This window comes from Nymphaea colorata, chromosome 2 (genome assembly GCF_008831285.2).
Source record: "Nymphaea colorata isolate Beijing-Zhang1983 chromosome 2, ASM883128v2, whole genome shotgun sequence".
Lineage (NCBI taxonomy): Eukaryota > Viridiplantae > Streptophyta > Magnoliopsida > Nymphaeales > Nymphaeaceae > Nymphaea > Nymphaea colorata.
Window position 1 is genome coordinate 34,102,438 of NC_045139.1, and position 23,457 is coordinate 34,125,894.

A 23,457-nucleotide genomic window follows, 5' to 3' on the forward strand; every position below is an offset into this window, starting at 1 on the left:
CTGGGTCGGGTTTGATGCGACCCGATTTGATAGTGATTCTATCATAATATAGAGAGTCAGATGAGGGTACTTTCGTCATCACACTATCTCTCCCATAAAAGCTTTCCAAGCGCCATCTGCCTCGTCACTCTCTCGACGGAAGAAGGTGGGCGCGATTATTTCGACCGCATGTTCAGTTTTTCTCTTTCATTGTGTTGAACTGTGAAATTGTTGGTATCGTGGTGTTTCTTGTGATAGATCTGTTTTTCTCTTTGCTTTGCGGGGATTTTCTCTCATTTTCCTCTTATCTTTTCTTCATCTTTGGGGGTAAATTTGGGGCGTTTCTCTTTCTAAATTTGTGCGCCTTCTATGGTTTTGAGGTGATTGTTTGGAGAAATCCGGCTATTTTTGACATCTCGTTCTCCATCTCTTTTGTGAGGCAAGATCTCGTTTTCTTCTTCTTCCCTTTCAGTGTTTTATCGAGGGTTTGAACGATTGTCTATCTGAGATCGTAAATTTCTGCCTTTTCTTTTGGTATAATTGGACAAGACTTGTGCCTCAGTGTTATTTTGCTCTTCGTTCGTCCGTTTAGGGTTTTGTATGTGCCCTTTCTTTGTTCGAGATTTCTTATTTTCCGGGGGCTTTTGTCGCACTAGGACTTTCTCCTAGGGTTTAGAGGAAAACTTTGTGAAGTTTTGAAGACTGATTTTTCTAGGGTTAGCTTGTAGGTTAATTTGCTCGAAGATGTACAACGGAATAGGATTGCAGACTCCTAGAGGGTCAGGAACAAATGGGTACATTCAGACCAACAAGTTCTTCGTCAGACCAAAGAGTTTGAAGGTCGAGACGAGAGAATTTCAGAGTGGTCAGGGAACCGCAGGGGTTAAAAAGGCGAATAAGGAGATTCTGGAGCATGACCGGAAGAGAGAGATTGAATTGAAGTTGGTCATACTCGAGGACACTCTTACTGAGCAGGGCTATACGGAGGACGAGATTCTGGAGAAGGTTGAGGAGGCGAGGAAGAGCTTAGAAGCAGCACCTTTTGCTGGTGCTGAAAAGGGAGATGAGAGAATTGACGACGCAAAAAAGTAAGCAATTTTATTCTCCTGCTTTTTCGTCTGTAAATTCAATTAAGCACCACTTTTTTGTTGAAAGGTTGGATTGGTGATATGCGTTTCCTCTTTACTGTTCAAGTTCCATTCTTTTCTATGGCATTTAATGCATGATTAAGTATGGTTGTAGGTTGTGGCCCCATCTTAATATATGAATATGAGGGAAGTCGTTCTAAGGGGCAAAGAGACGGTCAAATGTCTCTGCAACGGGAAGTTGGGTTACTTGGATGAGAGGAGTGATTTAGCTTCTCTTGTGGTCATCCAGTTTGCAAATTCGATGTTTTTTCTGTAATGAAGAAACCTGGCGTTTCCTCTACCATTTCATTCTTTTGGATGTTAATTCTAGGAAAAATTCGATGAAAGCCCCTTGTCTTTGTCTTCGTCTGGACTCTTCGTTGTCAGTGTGGGTCCTTACAACAGCTATTGGTGATTTGAAGGCCATGCGCTGTAGTTTTAAGAATTCATAGTTAGGGATTTTTGGGTGTTTAAACTTGTCTGGTTTGTTTATTTGGGGAAACTTTGATACTTTTTGTATCAACATGTTTATTTTGCTTTAAGAACGTATTATTGAATTTGGAATTCATTCAAATCTTGACCCTATTCCCTATGGATATTCAACCTGCTCACCAAATCGTGAACTTATGCCTTTTGAGCCTCATTCATTACAGAGTTCTCTTGTTGTCATTTCTTCAGTTTTCCATCAGTTTGTTCACAAGAATGTTTTATGTATGTAATGTGAAATCTATGCACACACGCGTATGTGTTTGGTTCTTCTGGTAAAAGGAGTAGCAGAAAAAGATGTGCTTGCAGCTTTCTAATAACGGTTGATTTATTTTGTCCAGGATTTCTGATACCCAGACTCACCAGATTGCTGCAAGAAAGGAAAAAAAATTGGAGACTCTGAGGGCTGCATTAGGTCTTGCTAAAAATGAACCATCTGAAAAGGATTTGGAAGAACAAAAAGTACAAGAAAAGATGTCTCACGATGCCATAGATGAAGGGGATAGTGATAAGGAGAAACAAAGCAATGAGAGGATTGTGTCAAAAGAGAAGATAAAACATGAGAAGAGTGATGATTTGCCCGACAGGGTTAGAGAAAAAGTTAAGGGTGAAAACTACAGGAAACATGATTTCAGGAGTGGAAGAGATGAGTTGTATTCAAAAAAGCATGACACAAATGGTGAAGATAACAGGAGGAAGAGAAGGAATGAGAGTGATTCTGATAGTGATTATGAGAATAAAGATAACAGAGGAGAAAGGGAATCCCGAAAAATCAGCGGAAAGTATGACTCAGAGCAAGAGTTTGATGTCGGTCCCAGCAGGAAAGTTACTGAAAACAAATCTGAGAAGCAGCGGAAACATGCTAGGAGGCATGATAGTGATGATGATCCTGACAGCTATAGCAGTGAGAAGCCAGACAGATCTAAAAGAAGCAAAAAATATGATAGTGCCAATGAATCAGACACAGACAATGAGCTCAAGTCCCAAAGGAAGTCTGTTGAGCATATCAAGCGGAGAGATCGGCACGATCTTGGGAATAAATCTGACAGCGTCAAAAAGTCTGCCAGCAAAGAAGTGGCTAAGCATCGAAAGCATCATAGGAGGCATGACACTGATGATGAGTCAGAGTCTGATGGTGATATTAAACGCAACAGAAGAGCAATTAAGAAAAGCAGGAGATGTCCTAGGCATGATAGCGAGGAGTCTGATGACTCATTGAGCAGTATGGGGAAAGGTGATAAAAATGTGCAAAAGAACGTCAAAGCAAGTGGTAGACAAACTAAGGATGAGGAAATTGATTCCAAATTGCATAAGAAAGATCACAAGACTCGGATGGAGAATGTTAGAGTTAATAGAAAGCATGGTTCTGATGATGATTCTGATAACTCAAGTGACAAGCTAAAACCCAAGAGGGGCATGGAGAAAAGAAGCAGAAGACATGACACTGATGATGATTCTGATAGCTTGGGTCGCAAGCAAAAATCTGATAGGACAGGGAAAGTAAACAGAACACATGACTCTGATGATGATTCCGATAGCCCGGATGAGAAGGCCAAGTCCAAACGCTCGACAGAGAAACTTGGCAAAGCTGAAAAGAAGCGCACCTTCCGAAAGGGTGAAAATGAAACTGACACTGATGACAGCTATAGTAGCAGTGAGAGTGACAGCAGCAGCAGTACTGAATCTACTGATAGTGACCGTAGCAGTAGTGATCATGGCATTCCTGACAAAAAGATGTCTAAGACTGATGGCAGAAAAGATAAATATGGATCTCTTAGTAAAAGCCATGACAAGGACATGTCTTCTTGCGCCCATAAGATTGTCTCTAGTGAGATTCATAAGGGAAATGATCGCTACAGAGGTGATGGTGAACGGAGTGGTCCTATGGATGAAAAGGCCTTGGCGAGAAAATTAGAGAAAGCCCACCACTCTGAGTCTAGAAGAGATGAAAAGGACACAAGGGACCAGAATCATGAGGGATTAAAGCGAAAGAGACATGTGGAAGATGAGGAACATAATGAGCACCCACACCTGAAATCTAGACACACTAGTAGGAATGGAGAGCGTGATTCAGTTAGACATGATTCCTATGAGAAACAAAGGGACCTTGGAGAGCCTAAGAGAGATCGTGAGCATAGGGAGAGCAGGGGCCACATTGGGGAGTATAGCAAAGGTCACAGTGGTAGGGATGATCGGTCAAAAGAAAGAGCTGAAACTTCAAACAGGTATGGAGAAAAACAACAAGAGGCTTATGATAATCATGGCCATGGAAGAGATAGGCGTGATAGAGACACAGATCGGCAGTTGAAGAGGAATGAGCGTGATGGTTATAACCGTGGAGGGAGTAGGCATGACAGAAGTCACGATGATTCCTATGATAAGCGAAGACGCGGTTGGTGAATGGTGCAACAGCCTATGCATTATGTCTGAAAGGCAAGTCCAGAAAGCTAGCTAATTTTTTAAATGTGTTATCTCTAGGTTATTTTTAAATACGCTTCTATCTCCTTTTCTGCTATCAAAGGTTATATTAATGTTTTGAACTTTTTCATTTTTTCTGCACTCTCTGAGTCTGAGTTAATGTGCTTCATGATCATCAGGATCTGTGATCTGCATTCTGCTGCTCAGTATTATCTGCATTGGAACCCCACCCATGGCCGAAAGGGACGCAAGGCTTTTTATGTTGAACAAAGAATTTGTTTCTGTAGCGAACATATTATCAGCTCCTATTGGGTGAATTATGCGTGTGAAGACCTGTATTGAAGTATTAATGTAATCTGATACCTTTTACGTTGGGCAACTGATCAAGGACGAGTTGTTTATCCGGTTGTCACAAGCCTGCTGGCTGAGGCTTCAGAGCACATGACCTCATCCCCCCGACCATTTTTTCTTGTTCTGCCATGGGCTTCTTGCAGTAGAGCTTCTGTGAGAATAGCAGGGACGACTTTCCCTTTGTTATATTGTGGAGTCATTGTAGCCTTGGATGGCTGTGTTCGGAGTGAGATACATGAAGGGTAAATGTTTTGCGCATGTCGATGTTGAACTGAGAATGCACATTGTTCGTCTAGTTTATCCCTTACCGTATCGACTCTTGTTCACCATCGGAATTGGGTGGGGCGTTTTCTTGCAGAAAGGTTTTAAATTCCACATATGGTGGTCACGTTCGCTTTATGCCTGCTACTTTAGTTGTACTTTGTACTTCAGTTTTTTCCCCTGCGTTCAGCGGTCATTCAGGTACCAAGTGGCTTTCTTCGACGCGAGCCGAACTTTCACCGTCTGGCACGGCAGAAACTTCTATGGAGCTGCAATCTGTACACCTGCGTTCAGCGGTCATTCAGGTACCAAGTGGCTTTCTTCGACGCGAGCCGAACTTTCACCGTCTGGCACGGCAGAAACTTCTATGGAGCTGCAATCTGTACACCTTGTTGTGCGGCTTTCGATGTTCGGATGACACATCGGTTGCCTGCACAATTTGGGGCATTTAGCATGTGTGTTGTTGCTACGTTACAGATTTCTGTGTTGTGAAATAGTGAAAATTTGTGGCATTTGGAGCTGAGTCCAATTATTGGCGAATAGAAGGCATCAGATACAAGAGAAAATGGTATGCGGAGAAAAAAACATTTGTACCGACGCGAGCTTTCTGATCGTGTCAATCAAAATGTGTGCTAACTAAATATTTTAATGAATCGTGTTCCTATCATGTTAGTACATAGCATTTTTGGATAGATGTTTTGCAACATGATGTTCTTGCGACCGGCTTTTACAAATAACTGAGGTAATTATCTCTTGATGCACTTTCAAAGGGGTTTTATATCTTTGCGAGTTAGAGGAAATATTCATTGTTTTGACTCTATCCATAATCTAAGTTGCTTTGGCAGAGTACGAGTTAGGGTCTGTTGTAACGACGGCCGGAAATGCTTTCCATGAGATTGAAGAGGCTGCGCATCCATAAAAGCATGGCTCCAGTATTGGAAAACGCATAAGTGGAAGGCTGGAAGCTCTGCTCTTCTGCACAAAACAATTGGCAGGCCTCTTTTAATTGGACATTTCAAACAAAAGTGTAGGAAGCTGACGACCTTTTCCGATGTATTTCCATGGTCGACAGGTCTCACTCCCCAACATTTGCGAGATTTTTCGCAGTCAATGTTCCTTCCATTTCCATAAATTTTAACTCCAAAATGAGGAAAAGGCATTAAATTCTTGTTTGATCAATTTAATCTTTAGAGAAAATTGACAGAATAAAGATGAAATTGTGAATCCAACTGAGCGTTATGCAACAGGAATACTAACATTGTCTTATGAATCTGAATCTGTTTCAAAATTATCGAAGACTGATGTTATGTAAACTTACCCTAATCTTGAGGACCTCTGTTAGTTCTTGTTGTCAAATGTAAACTTACCCAACATTTGGGGGATTTTTCGCAGTCAATGTTCCTTCCATTTCCATAAATTTTAACTCCAAAATGAGGAAAAGGCATTAAATTCTTGTTTGATCAATTTAATCTTTAGAGAAAATTGACAGAATAAAGATGAAATTGTGAATCTAACTTAGCGTTATGCAACAGGAATACTAACATTGTCTTATGAGTCTGAATCTGTTTCAAAATTATCGAAGACTGATGTTATGTAAACTTACCCTAATCTTGAGGACCTCTGTTAGTTCTTGTTGCCAAATGTAAACTTACCCAACATTTGGGGGATTTTTCGCAGTCAATGTTCCTTCCATTTCCATAAATTTTAACTCCAAAATGAGGGAAAGACATTAAATTCTTGTTTGATCAATTTAATCTTTAGAGAAAATTGAAAGAATAAAGATGAAATTGTGAATCTAACTGAACGTTATGCAACAAGAATACTAACATTGTCTTATGAATCTGAATATGTTTCAAAATTATCGAAGACTGATGTTATGTAAACTTACCCTAATCTTAAGACCTCTGTTAGTTCTTGTTGCCAAATGTAAACTTACCCAACATTTGGGGGATTTTTCGTAGTCAATGTTCCTTCCATTTCCATAAATTTTAACTCCAAAATGAGGAAAAGGCATTAAATTCTTGTTTGATCAATTTAATCTTTAGAGAAAATTGACAGAATAAAGATGAAATTGTGAATCTAACTGAGCGCAACAAGAATACTAACATTGTCTTATGAATCTGAATCTGTTTCAAAATTATCGAAGACTGATGTTATGTAAACTTACCCTAATCTTGAGGACCTCTGTTAGTTCTTGTTGCCAAATGCCCCTAAGTAGGTCCTATCGTGGAGTGTTTCACGCCATCCCAAAAAAAAGACTTCCACGATCATTATTTTTTTCCTTTTACGTAAATTAGCAGCTGCAGTTAACTTTGGGGAGAGGAAGAAACTGGAGGATATGGAGATAAAGTTGTGGTTATCATGTTCGAGCCTCTTACAAGTGAGGATTCGAGTATATGGGGATATGGAACCCTCATTTTGACTTAAATTCCTTCAGCTCCAATGGCCTTAGTCTGATTCAAGCTTAACTGAAATTTGCCTGAACATGAAACTCCAAGCTCCACAGGCCGGCAAACACCAACTAAATCTCATTACAATGGAAAAATTTATTCGGACGACAAATGAATACCAAAGGGGCATTTGGTAACAAGAACTTTCTGTCTTTTAAAATGCAGTTTTCCATGAGCGTGTCCAAAGACCTGGTATGAATTATGATGGTGCAACCCTATCATCCAACCACCCGATTTGAACTTAAGAACACCAAAAGGAGAAACAAAATGAGGTTCATAACTGGGTGAGAGCCAACCTCAAACCCCTCTGGCTTTTCAATAACTTTTGAAACATAGCCTCCTTTTGTGGAAAAGGCCTTATGCAGTCTTTAAAAATTGCAGAAAATATGAGTCAGCTTCTTTGAGTTTTGTAAACTAATTTTGTAAGAAATATGTCGCCCCTTTGAGTTTTGTTTCTGCCTTTCAGGGATGGAGTTAAACGTTATGTTTAAGCCATTTTTTCACGCCCATTTGAGCCAGCTACGGCTCCTTCCAGAAGCCAAGGGGAAGAATCTATATAACCCAATGTGGTTCATCATCGTACAATGAGTTAAACAGGAACAAAAAATGGCTCGACAGAAAAAAGAGTGGCCACCAACAAGAGCCTTCACGTTAACCAGGTGAATTGCATATGACATCATATACTCAGTACATTGATGTGCTCTTCAGATCTCATGGTTGGATATCTGGCTAAATTCAAACAGCCCATATACCTGAGGGGAGCATTAAGAACTAAAGTTTCAAACAGAAGTAAAAGAGAAACGGTACCTAGTCCAAAGACATGAGAACGTACATGAAAAGATACTATGTAGAAAATACTGTACATATATTTTTAAATTAACAACTATATGGTGTCGTTTAATGCACACCCTTTTGTCTCCTGTTGTAGAAGTAAAACAGCTACACCCGACGAAAATATTACTATCTCAAACAAAAAAATTGATAAGATTTGGTGGCAGGCATGCAAGAGAGAAACTGCCACAAGGGGGCATAGCATCCCACCAATTCTTCCCACAGAGCTAGCAGTTCCAAAGCCGGTGGTCCTGACCGTTGTTGGGTACACCTATGGAAAAGAACACACATTTACATAAATTAGCAACAAAAACCACAGTGAGGATGCCACATGGATAGACATTCACAAATATAGAATGGAACTTAATCAATCAGCCCTTCATAATTTTTCCTGTTACTTTGTCCAAAGGAAAAGGAAGGATTTCTTTTCAAATTCATTTCTAAGTAACTAATAGAACCTTTTTGTCCCAGCCGTATTTCTGTCGATGTTTTCATCCTTGCCTAGTGTTCTTAGTTAGTCCCTGAAGTTAAATTTGCCAACTAAATCTGTTTTTCTTTCAAAGCAACACAAGTATCCTGAAAAAGGGAAAGACATAAGAAGCTAATAAAATAATAGATAAGCATTTTTCAAATGACATAAGCCATTTTGCTAGACCTTAGCAAGCTGCTAATAATGGTTAAAGTAATAAAATGATGAATGTGCCTTGAAACTGCAAATGTGAGGGACAGATTTGTTGATCGCAGTAAGGCAAGGACGGATGTATGAATTGCCATCAAGTTAGGTTTAAGTTTGTAAAAGATAAAAAAAATAAAAAAACAATGGAACCCACTTTCAACATGGATCATATTGAGACCAGATGGAGTAATTTATCAGCTAGACTCAAATATCAATTCTGAATCTGACCCTCCAATTTAATTCAAGGATCTCCTTCTTAGTATATTACCCAGGCTGCTGTTTAATTTCACTGAAAACACACTCTGAAGCCAAATTCAAGCTGAATTTCCTTACGAGCTACATAAGTACTCCAACAGTTCCTTAAGCGTGATCAAGCAATGCAATTATGGTGGAGATGAATGAAAGATGACAAGTTCAAACGGATATCATGCCTCTCAAATGATGTTTTAAAGTTTCCTGTTTCATATGTTGGCCATAAAATGTCAAGCAAGCTACACATGCAACCCATCTAATATTCACACAAAATCATGGGGGAGGGATGCCTATAAATGAAGGTGCAATATGATATCAGAAAAAAGGTTTCAGTTACAAACCTCTGGCACATAAATATAGAGGATAGTGAAGCTTCCTGAAATAAATAAGCGAGCTCCAAACAGCAGGCAAGTGGTTACAAGCTCAGATTGGTGGAATACCAGTGGAATAAGTAGGATACAACACATAAAAAGCATAGCTGACATTGAGAGCTTCCGCCCAATCCTATCTACCACTGCCATTGATAATAGAAGCCCAGGAAACTCTGCAGAAAATTCCCATTGTATTTTCAGCCACAAATTTTTGAGGAAATCAGTCTAGTTTACTTAGAGATTTTAGAAATAATAAACATGAGACTGAAATGGGAAAGAATTCTGTTTTCACAATAGTTTACCTGCGAAGCTTGTGACAAGAACATCTCTGTAAAGATTCTTGTTTTTTGAATCAATTTTGTGGAAGTCATTTGGTACACAGTTCCTGCTAGTGCTGCTCAACTCAGTGGTAAGCAGTACAAGGCCATAGTATGAAAATGCATGTGCGAAGAAAACCATCCATATCAAAAGAGTTGTTCTGATTAATTTTCGTGAAAGAAGCAGAGATAATGTTGTCATAGCCCCTACTTGGTTTTCTGCTTCTTCAATAACTTTGCCTTCTAATTTTCTCACTGACAGCAAGTGTAAGCCTTCTGTCTGACAAGTTTGTAATTCATTCTCAATAATATGATCAGAAACAAGAATGCCAGATGGGAGTTGCTTCTTGTTTATAACTGCAATATTCTCCAAAATATGAAGGGCATCAGCTGTCCTTCCTCTCATACAGAGATATCTGGGTGACTCTGGCACCATTCTGTAGAACAAAAGCAGGATAATCGAGGGGATAGAAGAAAGTGCAAGCAGCCACCTCCACCCAAGTGTTGGCATAATAAGCTGAGAGAGAAAGTGTGTGTGAGAGAGAACTTAGCTCTTATCAAACATATAAGGACAGCAATTTAATAACAAGAAGAAGTTTGGATAAATTTGACAATTAAGAGAATGAGCTAAACATATATTTACATATTGGATAGAGAAAATTTGCCAGGTCCCAAATTAAGTAAAAAATGGTAAACCTAACTAGGCATGTGTAGTTGACTAATGTCACCTGGTGTCCTGGCTAATAATCCAAGAAATATTGAAGCTAGTGCATGCTTTCATAAGAATAAGATACTCTCTCTCTCATTCTTTCTCTCTCTCATGAAGAATGACCCTTTCGCACCGAAATTGTGTTAGTTTAAGTTGTTTATCTAACCCTGCATTCTTGAAGATTGAGCCTTCGCACCTATAAGTTCCTGAACTTAGTGGATTCTGGCTTCCTCAAACAGGTAACTTTCATTCCCAAATCTCAGAAAATTTCCCTCAGCTGGTTAGAATACATAAATATTCAAAGCTGAACCTGTCAAAATTCAACCCATTCTGCCCCCCTGTCCGACCATCATCTAAAGAATCTGCATCTTCTTAAGCCCGAATATTTGGTCCTCAAATTTGGGTTAGAATGTCTATATACAGTGTTGTGTGTATTGACCCATACCATGCAATATGTTATGATATGTAATGTATTGGTTGAGAAACCATTTAGTTACACCCCTTGTAACAGTTATAGAGGTGTAATGTGCAATATCGTATCATATGGTGTTGTATCGCATGATAACAGTGTTATATCAACAATCAGTGCAACCTGGTGCTGTATCATAAGATACAGTGCGGTATGCTCCGTAGCATCAGACACAGGAGTGGCAAAAATGGGGATGCGGATATGATTTTCCATTTTCAGGTATAAATTTCCTGTCCTACTCGACTTCTAGACACTCTTAGGAGTTGTGTGAGGGAGATTGTCATTTTGAAGAAAACATTGATTTAAGCGTAGATTTTCATGTGAGAGATCGATTGTGGTTGAACAAAGAGGATTTCCTAACTTTCCTTCTTTTTGTGCATGAAAACCTATTCTACAATAAAAGGTATAAAATCTTTCACTTTTACCATATATTTCTAATCTTGCATGGCAATGGTGCTTAGAAAATTTGTTGAAACTAGCTGATATTAGCTTATAAGTCTTGTAAAAGAGATGCTCCAAATCTCTCTGCTAAAACATTTAGTTAGAATTCATGAAAATATGGACCTATGCACCTATAGAGATATGCCAAGAGCTATGCATAGGCAACGTATGCAAATGGTTAAAGCTCTAAAAGCCAGATTGGGAGACATAAAAGAAGCTGAAATGAGCTCTTATGAGCCTTGGGAAGTGGAGAATGAGGATAATATTGAGCTTTGTATGTTTTATCTTATAGATGCTAATGCAAGATCAGATGTGGCTAGTTCAAGGTAAAAAGAGAATGCTAATGCATGCAAGAGGTAGGTCGAGTGCTTCTCCCTTAGAAATTTTTTCCTTCGCACACAATTCCAAATTCTCAACCTGAAATTTGAACAACTATGTCCTAGGAAAATAAATGCAGTTGAGAGATGGCCTTATGATACATGTTCTCCACTTAATGTGACAAACTCATTTTGTTTTTATGCTATCACAAGTAGTTTCATTAGCCCCATGGTATAAAAGGAAAAATTCGTGAAGCAAATGTTAAAGAAGCAAGAACATCTTGTGATGAATTGAGATTGAGTTGGAAAGAAATAGGTTGCAGTGTCATGGGAGATAGGTGGGATTCTTTCGGACTCCAAGTGTTAATTGCATCAATGTTATGTTTAAACATCTTGGCAGAATAGATGAGATGAAATCAACTAATGAACAATGTCAGGAGATGAAGAAGAATACATTTATAAATGTGCATACTATAAATGTGCATATGTATTGGGTTTGCTGCGAAAATATATATATGGAGGTGAAATGATCCAGCATACAGAAACTAGAATTGAAACAATTATTTTGGCAATACAGAGTACAGTAAAATAGGGAAATGCTTTAAGACATATGTGCTTAAACAATAAAAAGGTTGTCTCCATTCTCATAAGAGAAAGTCAAGGGAAGTTGTGGATATGTGGATATTGCATTCAATAGTCAATTTGGGCATCATGCATCAAACTATTGGAAATCAGAATACCCTTGGCCTTGTTAAATTTTTGCAATTAGTTGACAGTGAAGATAGATAGGTCTGCCATCAGGTACCTCTATGAAGCTATAGGCCAAACAAAAAATGCTGTCAAAGAGAAAGAGAATGTAAAGAGAAAAAAAGAGTTATATCTAACTACATAAAGGATTCTGGGCAACTTCACTGGCTCTTCATGCAGTAGCATATTACTTAAATCCTACATTGAGATTTACTGCAACAGGTGTTTAGATATATGGTGGAATAGGTTTAGGCTGACTAGCCAATCCTTAAGGCTTTGTAATTAAAAACTTTAGTCAGATGTGGAATGCAAGTGGACGTGAAAGACATTGAAGGGTTTTCCAATAGATCCACACTAGGAAGAGAAATAGATTAGAATGTAAAAGGTTGAATGAATCTCCTCTCAATATTACATAAGAAAAAGTTCAAAGATTTGGATTATACCCATGCTAAAGAAGCCTCCAAAATTGCACCAAGTGTCCAAAATCCAGAAAAGATGACCATCCAAGTTCCTCTACTCCGAGAAGGAACAAATTCCAAGAACCAAGAATTAAGAACAGGACCACCACCCAAGCCAATTCCAACTATACAGCGGAAGGCAACCAATGAAATATAAGTTGGGGCAAAAGCACTCAGACACCCGACTCCACCAGTGACAAAAGCTGTTGCTAGAAACCCATTCCTGGCATGTACCACCAATCAAGATAGAAAGTGTTCAATCAGCACAATATATCAAAGCACAATTTGTAAGTAGTAGCATTTTTCCTTCATCAATTAAGTACAAAACGAAAAAATAACGACCCATGCAGATAACAATTGTAGTCCAAGGCACAAAATTACTGTGAACAGCAAGAATTTTCATATTTTATCACTACTTGAATTTATATAAATGTCTATGTGTGTGTGTGCATGTGTGTGTATACTGTATATATATGTTGTTATGTGCTAGAACAATGCACAGTAATATAGGTTGAATATGCAATTTTAATATTTATTTCTGTGTGTGTATTTATTTGTCTGTCTTAATTTTCCACTTTTTGTAAAGTTTGGTCTTTTGACCAAAAGGCTTGACTACCCATTGTTTAGTCAAATTGGTTCCGACTAGAACCATCGGGAATGGCCAACAGCTGGCTGACTCCTTGGCTAATTGTACATATAGAGGGTCTTTCCCTCTGGGGTAAACCAAAACATGTGGGTTGTTACAAAGGACACAAAACTAAATTAATGGCCAAGACTACAGACAAGAACATGGAATAGATTACAAAACTTTTCTCCACATGGCTAGAATGTCCACCATTGGAACCCTTATAGCTGTGCTTTAATTGGAAATTGGAACTTTTACAAATGGATGCAAAGAAAGTGTTGAGGAAGTCTATATGGATGTTGTATCTTCAATGAAAACCAAAACTGGTAGGTTGTCACAACTCACAAGGACACAAAACTAGATTAATGGCGAAAAACTACATCCAATAACATGGAATAGATTATGATGAAACATTTACCATATGGCTAGAATGACCACTATTGGATCCATTATGGGTATTGCTTTATATGGAAATTGGAACTTTTTACAATTGGATGCAAAGAAAGAACTCTGGAATGGAAACCTTAATCAGGAAGCCTAAATGGATGCTTCATCTTAAATGAATGTGCCAAATGGTAAGGTGTTTAAGTTAAGAAAAAATTTTCTGACCTCATACCTGATAGAAATGTAGCACCAATATCTGTAACCCGAAAACAGCACTCACGCAGGAAGATAGAGAGAGAGAGAGAGAGAGAGAATGAAAACAAGAAGAAACTGAGGAGAAGAAGCCGTAGCCAAAATGGTTTGCACGGCCTCTATTTATAATCTCATTTTCAGAATTTTAAGAGTCTCCAATCGTAGAATCCTAGGAGATTTCACAAGCTCCAAGGACATTAATTACATCATAGAAACCTAAGAGACTTCACATATTACAAGGATATTAACTACAACATAGAATCCTAGGAGACTTCCCATATAGATATTAACTATAACATAGAATCCTAGGAGACTCTTCACATGTTACAAGGACATTAAATATTTTAACACATTCTACAAGGAGGTGGAATCCTAAGAGACTCCTCTTCAACGTGCTGGTGAAGGATTTATATTTTAACACCCTCCCTCAAGTTGTGCATGGTTTTGCACCATGTACAACTTGCCTTTTAGAAACCAGAATCGTTCCTTTGTTAATCCTTTTGTAAATAAGTCTGCAACTTGTTCATCTGTACGAACATAAATAGGCTGAATTTCCTTGTCTTCCACCTTTTGTCTAACAAAGTGTTGATCAATCTCAATGTGCTTTGTTCGACCATGTTGTACGGGATTAAAGGCAATGTTAATAGCGCTTTGATTATCGCACATTAACATTGATGTTTTAATCTTTTCTCCAATGTCTTCTAGCAAATGTCTAACCCATGTAACTTCAGCAGTACCTGCAGCCATGCATCTGTATTCAGCTTCAGTGCTGGATCTTGCTACTGCCTTTTGCTTTCGACAACTCCAAGACACAAGATTACGTCCAATGAAAATACAAAAACCAGAAATGGACTTTCTTTGATCGGGATCTCCAGCCCAATCTGCATCTGTGAATGTCATAAGTTGATGTCCAGTAGTTATATTTTCACTCTTACCATAAACTAAGCCATCTCCTACTGTCCCTTTAAGATATCTTAATATTCTTTTGACAGCATCCATGTGAGTATCTCTAGGTGCATGCATAAATTGGGATACTTGATTCACAGCATATATAATATCTGGTCTAGTAAATGTAAGATATTGAAGTGCCCCAACAATACTTCGATATTGCGTAGGATCTTCATATAACTCCCCATCTTGAGCACTTAGTCTTTGATTTAGAACACTAGGAGTTCCAACAGGCTTACAATCAGACATACCTGACTTTTTCAACAAATCCAACGTGTATTTCTGTTGTGTCAATGTGAGGCGATTATTGTGCCTATCAATCTCCACTCCAAGAAAGAATCGTAAATCACCAAGCTCTTTCATTTTGAAGTTTTGCATCATCAAAACTTTAGCTTCTTCTATGTGTTTTTCTGAATTGCCTGTGATAACAATATCATCAACATATATAAGAAGTAAAGTAAATATGTTTTCCTTTCGATAAATGAAAAGAGAGTGATCTAGAGGACATCTCCGAAAACCACATTCTTGAATCTTGCAAGAGAAACTGTCAAACCACGAACGTGAGGCCTGTTTAAGTCCATAAATAGATTTTCTTAGTTTGCAAACCCATGCATGAGAGTCTCCTTTCGTGTATCCTGGAGGTTGTTCCATATATACTTCCTCCCTTAAATCACCATGAAGAAAAGCATTCTTCACGTCCATTTGATGTAGTCTCCATCCATATTCAACTGCCAATGATATAATCACGCGAATTGTTCCCATTTTGATCACAGGGCTGAATGTCTCATCATAATCTTCTCCATATTGTTGTGTAAACCCTTTTGCTACTAACCTTGCTTTGTGTCTTTCTATGCTGCCGTCAGGTTTGTATTTAATTTTGTATACCCATTTGGAGCCCACTACGTTCTTTTCGTGTGGCCTCGGAACGATCTCCCATGTTCCACATTCATGCAAGGCATCCATTTCTTCTTTCATAGCCTTTCTCCAATGATGTGATTTTGATGCTTCATCAAATGAAGTAGGTTCTTCCTCCTTGCCAACTTTTGCCATGAATAACTGAAAATCAAGTGATAAAGAATCATAGCTAACCCACCTGTGAATGGGATGACGAATGCGTTGGGATCTTCTAAGGTGGGGCATGTTGTCTTCTTCACTGTGAGCATCTCTGTCCCTTAGTCGTCGACTGTAGATAAGACCCGAATACCGATGTGCATCGTTGCTCTGTTCATTATTGTTTTCGTGATGACTTAATGACTGTGTTGGATCTTCTTGATTTTCACTTTGAGCCATATCCGACGGTTGTATTGCTCTCTCTGAATCTTCACTTTGAGGCACATCATTTTCTATAACAGGATCTGCATTGAATAACTGTGTACTGGTCCAGGGATCATAAGATTCAATGGTCATAGGCATTTCATTTGTATTATCAAAACTATGTTCATCAAAAATGACATTTCTTGAAGTTTTGATACGTTTAGTTGTTGGATCATAGCATCGAAAACCTTTATATTCATCAGCATATCCAACGAATCTACATTGAATAGCTTTGTCTTGAAACTTGTTCCTCAAGGCAGCATCAACGTGAACATAGCATACACAACCAAAACCTTCAAGTTCTTGTAATCAGGTTGTTTGCCTAAGAGTGTAAAATATGGCGATTTAGACATCAAGAGTGTCATAGGCAAACAATTTATTATGTATACAGCAGTATGGAAGGCTTCAGTCCACAAGGAAATGGGCACATTAGTATCATGCATCATGCTCATGGCGCTTTCAACTATATGTCGATGTTTCCACTCAACTACACCATTTTGTTGTGGTGTGTAAGGGCAGGAAATTTGTCTAGTTATCCCTTTTTCACGTAGAAATTCAATAAAATCAAGCGAGGAATATTCTCCCCCTCCATCACATTGAAAATGCACCACATTGGATGAAAATTTAGTTTGAATCATGGCATAGAAGTTTCGAAATATGTGAGGTACTTCTGATTTGTGTTTCATGAAGTAAATCCAGGTGAAACGTGAGTAAGAGTCAATGAATAAGACATAATATCTTGACCCAGAGATGGAATCAATAGGGGCTGGCCCCCATACATCAGAAAAAATAGTTTCAAAAGGTTTGGAAGCCCTTTGATTTATATTATGGAAAGGTAAAACATGACTCTTACAAAGTCCACAACTTGAACATTTTTTGACACTTGAAGTAAGAGGTAAACTTGATCTTGGAATGAGACTATCTGTGACAAGTTTTTCAATGAAATGTCGACCACAGTGTCCTAGCCGACTATGCCACAAATCAGACTCCAAAAATTGGTTAGGGCCCCTTACTTTTGATTGAAAATGGCAAGAACTTGGCACTGATGACGCATTATGAGAAAGAGAAAATGTCTTCAATCCTATATCAAAAGTGGATGAATCCTTGGGTAGACATTCCTTGAGGACGTACATATTCCCTTGACGCTCCCCTCTAGCGAACATTTTCTTCGTTTGGAGGTCCTTGACATAGACAGAAGAAGGTGTGAATTCAACAGAAGAGCTTGTATCATCAATGAGTTTAGAAATGGATATGATGTTCTTTTTGATATTGGGAGCAAGAACAACATTAGACAGTGATAGAGACGAGGATGACAATGGAATATGTGCATTTCCAATATGTGTAATAGGATGAGATTTTCCATCACCTGTTATAATGCAACTTCTACCGTAATGAGGGGATAAGTTAGTCAATTTACCTGCATTTCCTGTCACATGGGTAGCTGCACCTGAATCCAAGAACCATTCTCCCTGCTCATTTTGCTTTATAGTCATCTTTGAGAATGCGGCCATCAATAGCTGTTGCATATCTTCAGCGGTGGATTTAGAACTTTGTCCTCCTTGTTTATAATCATGTCTTACCCCTTTGTTTTTATTTTGAGGATTAAACCAACATTGTGCCTTCATGTGTCCTTTCTTGTTGCACTGAAAACAAATTGGTATTTTTCTTGAAGTATCCAAAGGAGACATACCTTGGTTATGTGGTGTTGGTAGAATGCCACGACCACTATGGTTGGAGTTCCCATGGCTCTTACCAAACTTTACATTCATAGCCAACACATTTTGGGAGTTCCCTTGATCAGTCCTTTCAATGACTCTTTTCATATTCATTTCATGTTGGAGAAGTTTACCTTGTAGTTCGTTGAAGGAAGGCAGAACAGGAAGGACCTCAAGAGCTGTAATAAAAGCATGATAATCATGCCCAAGTCCATTCAAGGTTTGCTGCACCTTTTCCTTATCAGAAATGTTATTCCCTGAGGCAGCAAGTTGGTCTGCGACGGCCTTAATACGCCCCAAATAATCCATGATAGACGTTGAACCTTTGCTCAAATTCTGAAATTCTTTCTTTAAGTACATAATTCGAGCTTCTGATATTTGGGAAAAGGTATCAGCAAGGGTTTCCCATAATTCTTCTGCAGTACAATCATCAGAAACTGAAAGTAACACTTGTTGAGATAAAGTGGACAAAATATACGCAACCAGACTTTGATCACGTCTCATCCACATAGCATGTTCAGGATTGTTGTCTTCATGAACAGCAATAACTTCTCCTGCCTCATTTTTTATTTCCTGTAAGACGGATATTGGTGGAGCCTTTGTTGAACCATCGAGATGTCCAAAGAGGCCTTGACTTCTTATGAAAGGCATGATTTGCCTTTTCCAGATCAGATAATTCTCATGGTTGAGTTTTTCGGTAATAAGGTGAGGAAGAAAACTTGAGGACATGCCAGAATGCGAAAGGTTTTCCATGACAGCAGAAAGGAATGGTATATAGGTAGAAGATGAGAGGGAAAGAAGACACGATATAACAAGATGTGTCCTTGGTAAGCAAGAAGAAAAAGGAACAAGAATTGCGCAAGGGAAAAGTAAATTCAGGATAGAGACAAGATGAGAAAAGAGTTCTAACCAGATCAGACTTGTTTGGGCATTTCGTTTGGTAGAGATAACGTAACCTGGCTCTGATACCATGATAGAAATGTAGCACCAATATCTGTAACCCGAAAACAGCACTCACGCAGGAAGATAGAGAGAGAGAGAGAGAGAGAGAGAGAGAGAGAGAATGAAAACAAGAAGAAACTGAGGAGAAGAAGCCGTAGCCAAAATGGTTTGCACGGCCTCTATTTATAATCTCATTTTCAGAATTCTAAGAGTCTCCAATCGTAGAATCCTAGGAGATTTCACAAGCTCCAAGGACATTAATTACATCATAGAAACCTAAGAGACTTCACATATTACAAGGATATTAACTACAACATAGAATCCTAGGAGACTTCCCATATAGATATTAACTATAACATAGAATCCTAGGAGACTCTTCACATGTTACAAGGACATTAAATATTTTAACACATTCTACAAGGAGGTGGAATCCTAAGAGACTCCTCTTCAACGTGCTGGTGAAGGATTTATATTTTAACAATACCAACATGTAAAGCATAGTTTGATAGACTTAACAAAATTAATGATGAAATGTAGGTTTAAATTTTGTTTTGCTAACATTGGCCTTCTTTCTTAAGAAAACTTATGCAGGGATTGTGATTTTGTTTCATCTTTCTATACATGGATGACATGTTGGTAGCAGAAAGTGACAAAAAAGAACTAAGTTAAACATTTTTTTGGAAAAAAGTTTTAAAATTTACCAATTTCGGGTTTCTAACATATTCTCTGGAAATTGAATTTGCTTACTCATCATGAGGATGCATAATGTCACAAACAAAGCTTGTGTTAAATAAACTCCCAAAGGGATGAAAAGACCAAATGGCCATTTATAGAGCATGACTAGATCTGAGTTCATATCAGATCCAGGACCAGTACATAAGACACTGGAATAGCTCGACTTGACAACACATTGCTATACAGGGTGCATTTTTACAGAGAGATGAGGGCCAAATGCTTTCTCTAGGAAGACTTTCATTCTCCATCAAGTGGGCAAAACTTTTGCCCTAAAAGAATGGTAAAAATGGGTAGTTTGCTGAAGATTCTGGCCTGTTGGATGACTCCTAGGACATGCACTTTTTGGTATGAAACATTTTCAATAGAAGCACTTACAAAGGCAATCAAAACTCCTTAAACACTTATTGGAAATAATTCAAGAACCTGTTCACTCATGGCCAAAGACCAGTCAAATCAGCAACATACTTACCCATGGTTGCAACTGGTCTGGTCCCAGGATCGAGGATTTGCAAATTTTAACTTTATTTACCCTACTCCATATATTCAGCTGAGCTGAGTCCAATTTTGTTTGTATCCCTGCTTTTACCTAGTTTTACTTTGGTTAAAGGCTAATCATAGTAAATTTCGTATTCTCACTTCTTGGACCTAAAAATGGACAGTGACTACGTATCTTTTGTACATTTTCTACACATTTACTATCATTTCCTTTGGAAATGCAGATGTCAAGACTAGTTGATATTTCATAGACATTTTTTCATCGACATGTAAAAAGAAAAGAAAGACACATCATTCAGAAATAGAGAACACATTCAAAAAATATTATAAAGTTGTAGTCCACAAAAGCCCAAGAATTTGTCTTGGGGTGTCTGCATGTCCAATTGCATATTTTTGTTAATTTTAATTTTGCATATAATATTTATAAATTTACAATATCGGCATATATATATAGCAAGAAAATTTTGTCTGGAATAGAATCAAACATGAAGAAAGTAAAATTGATCAGACGAAAGAAGCTAATCAACCAGAGAAAATAAAGATGTTAAGGATGAGATCTTGCCTTCTTCCATAGTTGTCAGAAACTATCCCCCAAGAATATGATCCAACCAGCATTCCAGCAAAAACAACACTAGTAATCATGCTTTCTTGGTGGGAAGACAGGCCCCATTCTAACTGAACAGCTGGACCAACGAAAGAAAGAAGCATCACTTCCATTGCTTCTGATATCCATCCCATTCCAGCATAAGCAAGCATAAGTACTTGGAACTTTCCAAAACCAAGCACCAAAAGTGCATCATCCACTGTATATGTTGAGGTATCACCTCCCATCTATTGTCAAAACAATGGTAAAAAAATAATAATCATAACCACAATAAAATTAGGAGGACCAGAAATAATAATGTGAACAAGTAGACATTCATAATTGAACAATGAAACATCAAAATCTGAATTTTTATTCAACATTCAGGGGCATGATGTTCAGTCACCTTTTTCCAGTCAATAAAGGTTCATGCTTAACAAAAGAGAATTCTTTAAATTACATGATACAGGTCCTTGAAACCTGATACCAGCTAAACTTTTCACATACTTGAGAAATGGTTCTTTCTTGTTATCAGGGCAAATTTTGTCCGTATGACTGGCCGCTAACTCCATACATGAGTTGTCATTGATCCCAGAAACCACCGTAAAATTCAGCACAGGATAACTTACTTCTGAGAGCAGCCTATCACAAAAGATAATGTTTAGTTCTACTCCTCCTATGTAATTCCAGATTTTAACAGGAAGATGATAAATGATAAATTCGTCTCTCCCTCAGGAATCAATAGTCACACAGTCTGATTTGAGCAGAGAATATTTAAACATCAGCATTATCATACTGGTCCTTTGAAAAATAAAAATAACCTTATACACCAATGCAGTAAGGGGCTATTGTATACTAGTCCCAACTTAAATATTGCTTTCCCCTGTCAACGTTCTTCAAATGCATAGGCCACATTGCAAGCAAGATAACCAGATGAAGCACCTGGTAAACATGTGAAGTAAAATACATCAGAGATATATGAGCCAATCTGACAGGCATAGGTTGCATGTAAAGTAGCATTAAAGTGGTAAAAAGGATACAACATAAATCATCTTTCTCGTCTATCCACACCTGATGGAAGAACTTATGAACAGCTAAAAATGACAAGAGATAAATGCTGGTGGAGTAACTTATACGATCAAGTTGACTAACACCAACTGGATTACTTGCATTTTTTGCAGAAATTTCTTAACCTCCTCCCCACTCCAACATTGTTGTTCTTGTCATCTGTTTTATTTCTATTTCCTTGTTTTGTGTAATTCACTCTTCTGTTTTGGTTTTCCTTTTTGAAAGTCGGCATTCATCACAGCGGCAATTAAAAAACAATCTAAGGGATTACTAATGCAAGCATTTGTACTGTTTCGTGAAATATGAAATGGCACAGTATTGACATGCTCTTATATTTCTTGTCAGGTTTTGAGAGCAAGAAGGATAAGTCATGAAACTACAAGCAGTCTACCGCTTTCCATTTGAAGAATTTTGACCCAATGGCATTACAGCATCCCAAGTAGGAATGCTACAAATGGTTTGTGAAATTCTTATTCATCATCCTTTTTTCTTCTTCGTTGGGACGCCTGGTCTGATTACCATGGGTTAAAATTGAACAACAAGACGAAGAAGAAGCTCTTTGTCCAGGCAGAAGCACGTCCATCTTAAAAATATGGATGAAAGTAATCTCAAAATTTCACATAAAAAACATGAACTCACTATGTCTTGAAAATGAAAGGCTTCAGCCTCGAGTTGACAATTTCACCTGCTAAGATGCAGTTCCCTTTTGAGAAACCAAGAAAAGCATAATCGTAATCCACAATAAGAAAAGGCCAAGCTATGTTATTAGACAATCTTAGTCCAAAATCCGCAGCACTAGGGGAAAAAAATTAAGGATCTCAAGAACTAGCTTTTCCGAACATTCAGAAAAGCATGAGTATAGAAACATAAATCAATCAAGATAAACGCATCTAACCACATAAGGTCAACGACTCAAGCCCAACAAACGCACAAGATAAACAAAAACCTTTTAAATTTCGCAGTAATTCAACCGAAAAAACCAAACCAGATCAGAACCCATTTGCGAGTCCAAAATGTCGACGCATATCGGAAATCGAAGACTTTAACACTGAAGAGAAAAAGAAAAATAACCTTCAATTCTGGATCGAAGAGATGACTTGATCGCGAATTCTATTCAAATAAAGAAAGCAAGATAGCATTGCAGATAAATTGTGAGAAAAATAAATCCTTGTGGGAGAGATTGAGAAAGGGAAGGAGAGTCTTCGCGCTCGCCCGCGCTCTTGATTCCGGGAAACCAGTTTCATGTTCTCTCGTTAAGAAAATTTGGCTAGTGGGACCCACAACGGTCGGATTTCATCCAGGCAAAATAACGGAATGTTTCTGCTCTTTTTCACGCCTTATTGTCGGCGATATATTAATCCTGACAAGGCCAAGTCCTTAATTGGAAAATGACACGAGCACGAAGCCGGACCATTTCTTTGACCGTGGCAGCCGCCGGTTGGGAACCTCCGGGCCCTATGGTCGGTGGACTTCATTGTATTATGAACCAGATTTAAATCCAATTACCAAGTGCTTAGTAAAAAGATAAAATACATAGCTTCCGAAGCAAAGGGGGTTTTGGATTCGGATCAGATAAATGAATTGCAGGTGGGGTTGAAATTTGGAAACCTATATTTGGGGTGTGAATCTCAGATCCACTATGATCTCCATTCCTCTTTTTATGTGGATCATCCACAGGCGTTTGTTTGTATGTGGGTCTCAGATCCCCTATGATCCACGGTTTAAATAAAATGTGG

The 23,457-nt window shown here is 38.2% G+C and overlaps 2 protein-coding genes across 5 annotated transcripts; one reads left to right on the forward strand and one right to left on the reverse strand.

Moving 5' to 3' along the window:
* The first annotated feature begins 49 nt into the window (after positions 1–49).
* Positions 50–4,690, forward strand: LOC116247884 (uncharacterized). 2 transcript variants are annotated; one of them, XM_031620304.2, is made up of 4 exons: positions 50–145; positions 708–1,067; positions 1,934–4,025; positions 4,190–4,690. In XM_031620304.2, exons 2-3 carry the CDS (start codon positions 724–726, stop codon positions 3,990–3,992), a joined length of 2,403 nt encoding a protein of 800 aa, XP_031476164.1. In that variant the 5' UTR covers positions 50–145; positions 708–723; the 3' UTR covers positions 3,993–4,025; positions 4,190–4,690. The 2 variants fall into 2 exon arrangements, with proteins under 2 accessions (XP_031476164.1, XP_031476163.1); XM_031620303.2 differs by lacking the exon at positions 50–145 and adding an exon at positions 152–418.
* Positions 4,691–7,893: 3,203 nt separating this feature from the next.
* LOC116248749 (organic cation/carnitine transporter 7-like) lies at positions 7,894–22,970 on the reverse strand. Of its 3 annotated transcripts, XM_031621713.2 has the most exons (9): positions 22,793–22,970; positions 22,361–22,406; positions 21,475–21,595; positions 21,161–21,295; positions 20,633–20,901; positions 12,646–12,883; positions 9,505–10,036; positions 9,173–9,375; positions 7,894–8,174 (listed from the first exon to the last, which is right to left on the reverse strand). In XM_031621713.2, the coding sequence occupies exons 5-9, from the start codon at positions 20,899–20,901 to the stop codon at positions 7,956–7,958; spliced, it is 1,461 nt and encodes a 486-aa protein (XP_031477573.1). In that variant the 5' UTR covers positions 21,161–21,295; positions 21,475–21,595; positions 22,361–22,406; positions 22,793–22,970; the 3' UTR covers positions 7,894–7,955. The 3 variants fall into 3 exon arrangements, with proteins under 3 accessions (XP_031477573.1, XP_031477571.1, XP_031477572.1); XM_031621711.2 differs by lacking the exon at positions 22,361–22,406; XM_031621712.2 differs by lacking the exon at positions 22,361–22,406 and having other exon boundaries at positions 21,060–21,295.
* Positions 22,971–23,457: the final 487 nt, after the last annotated feature.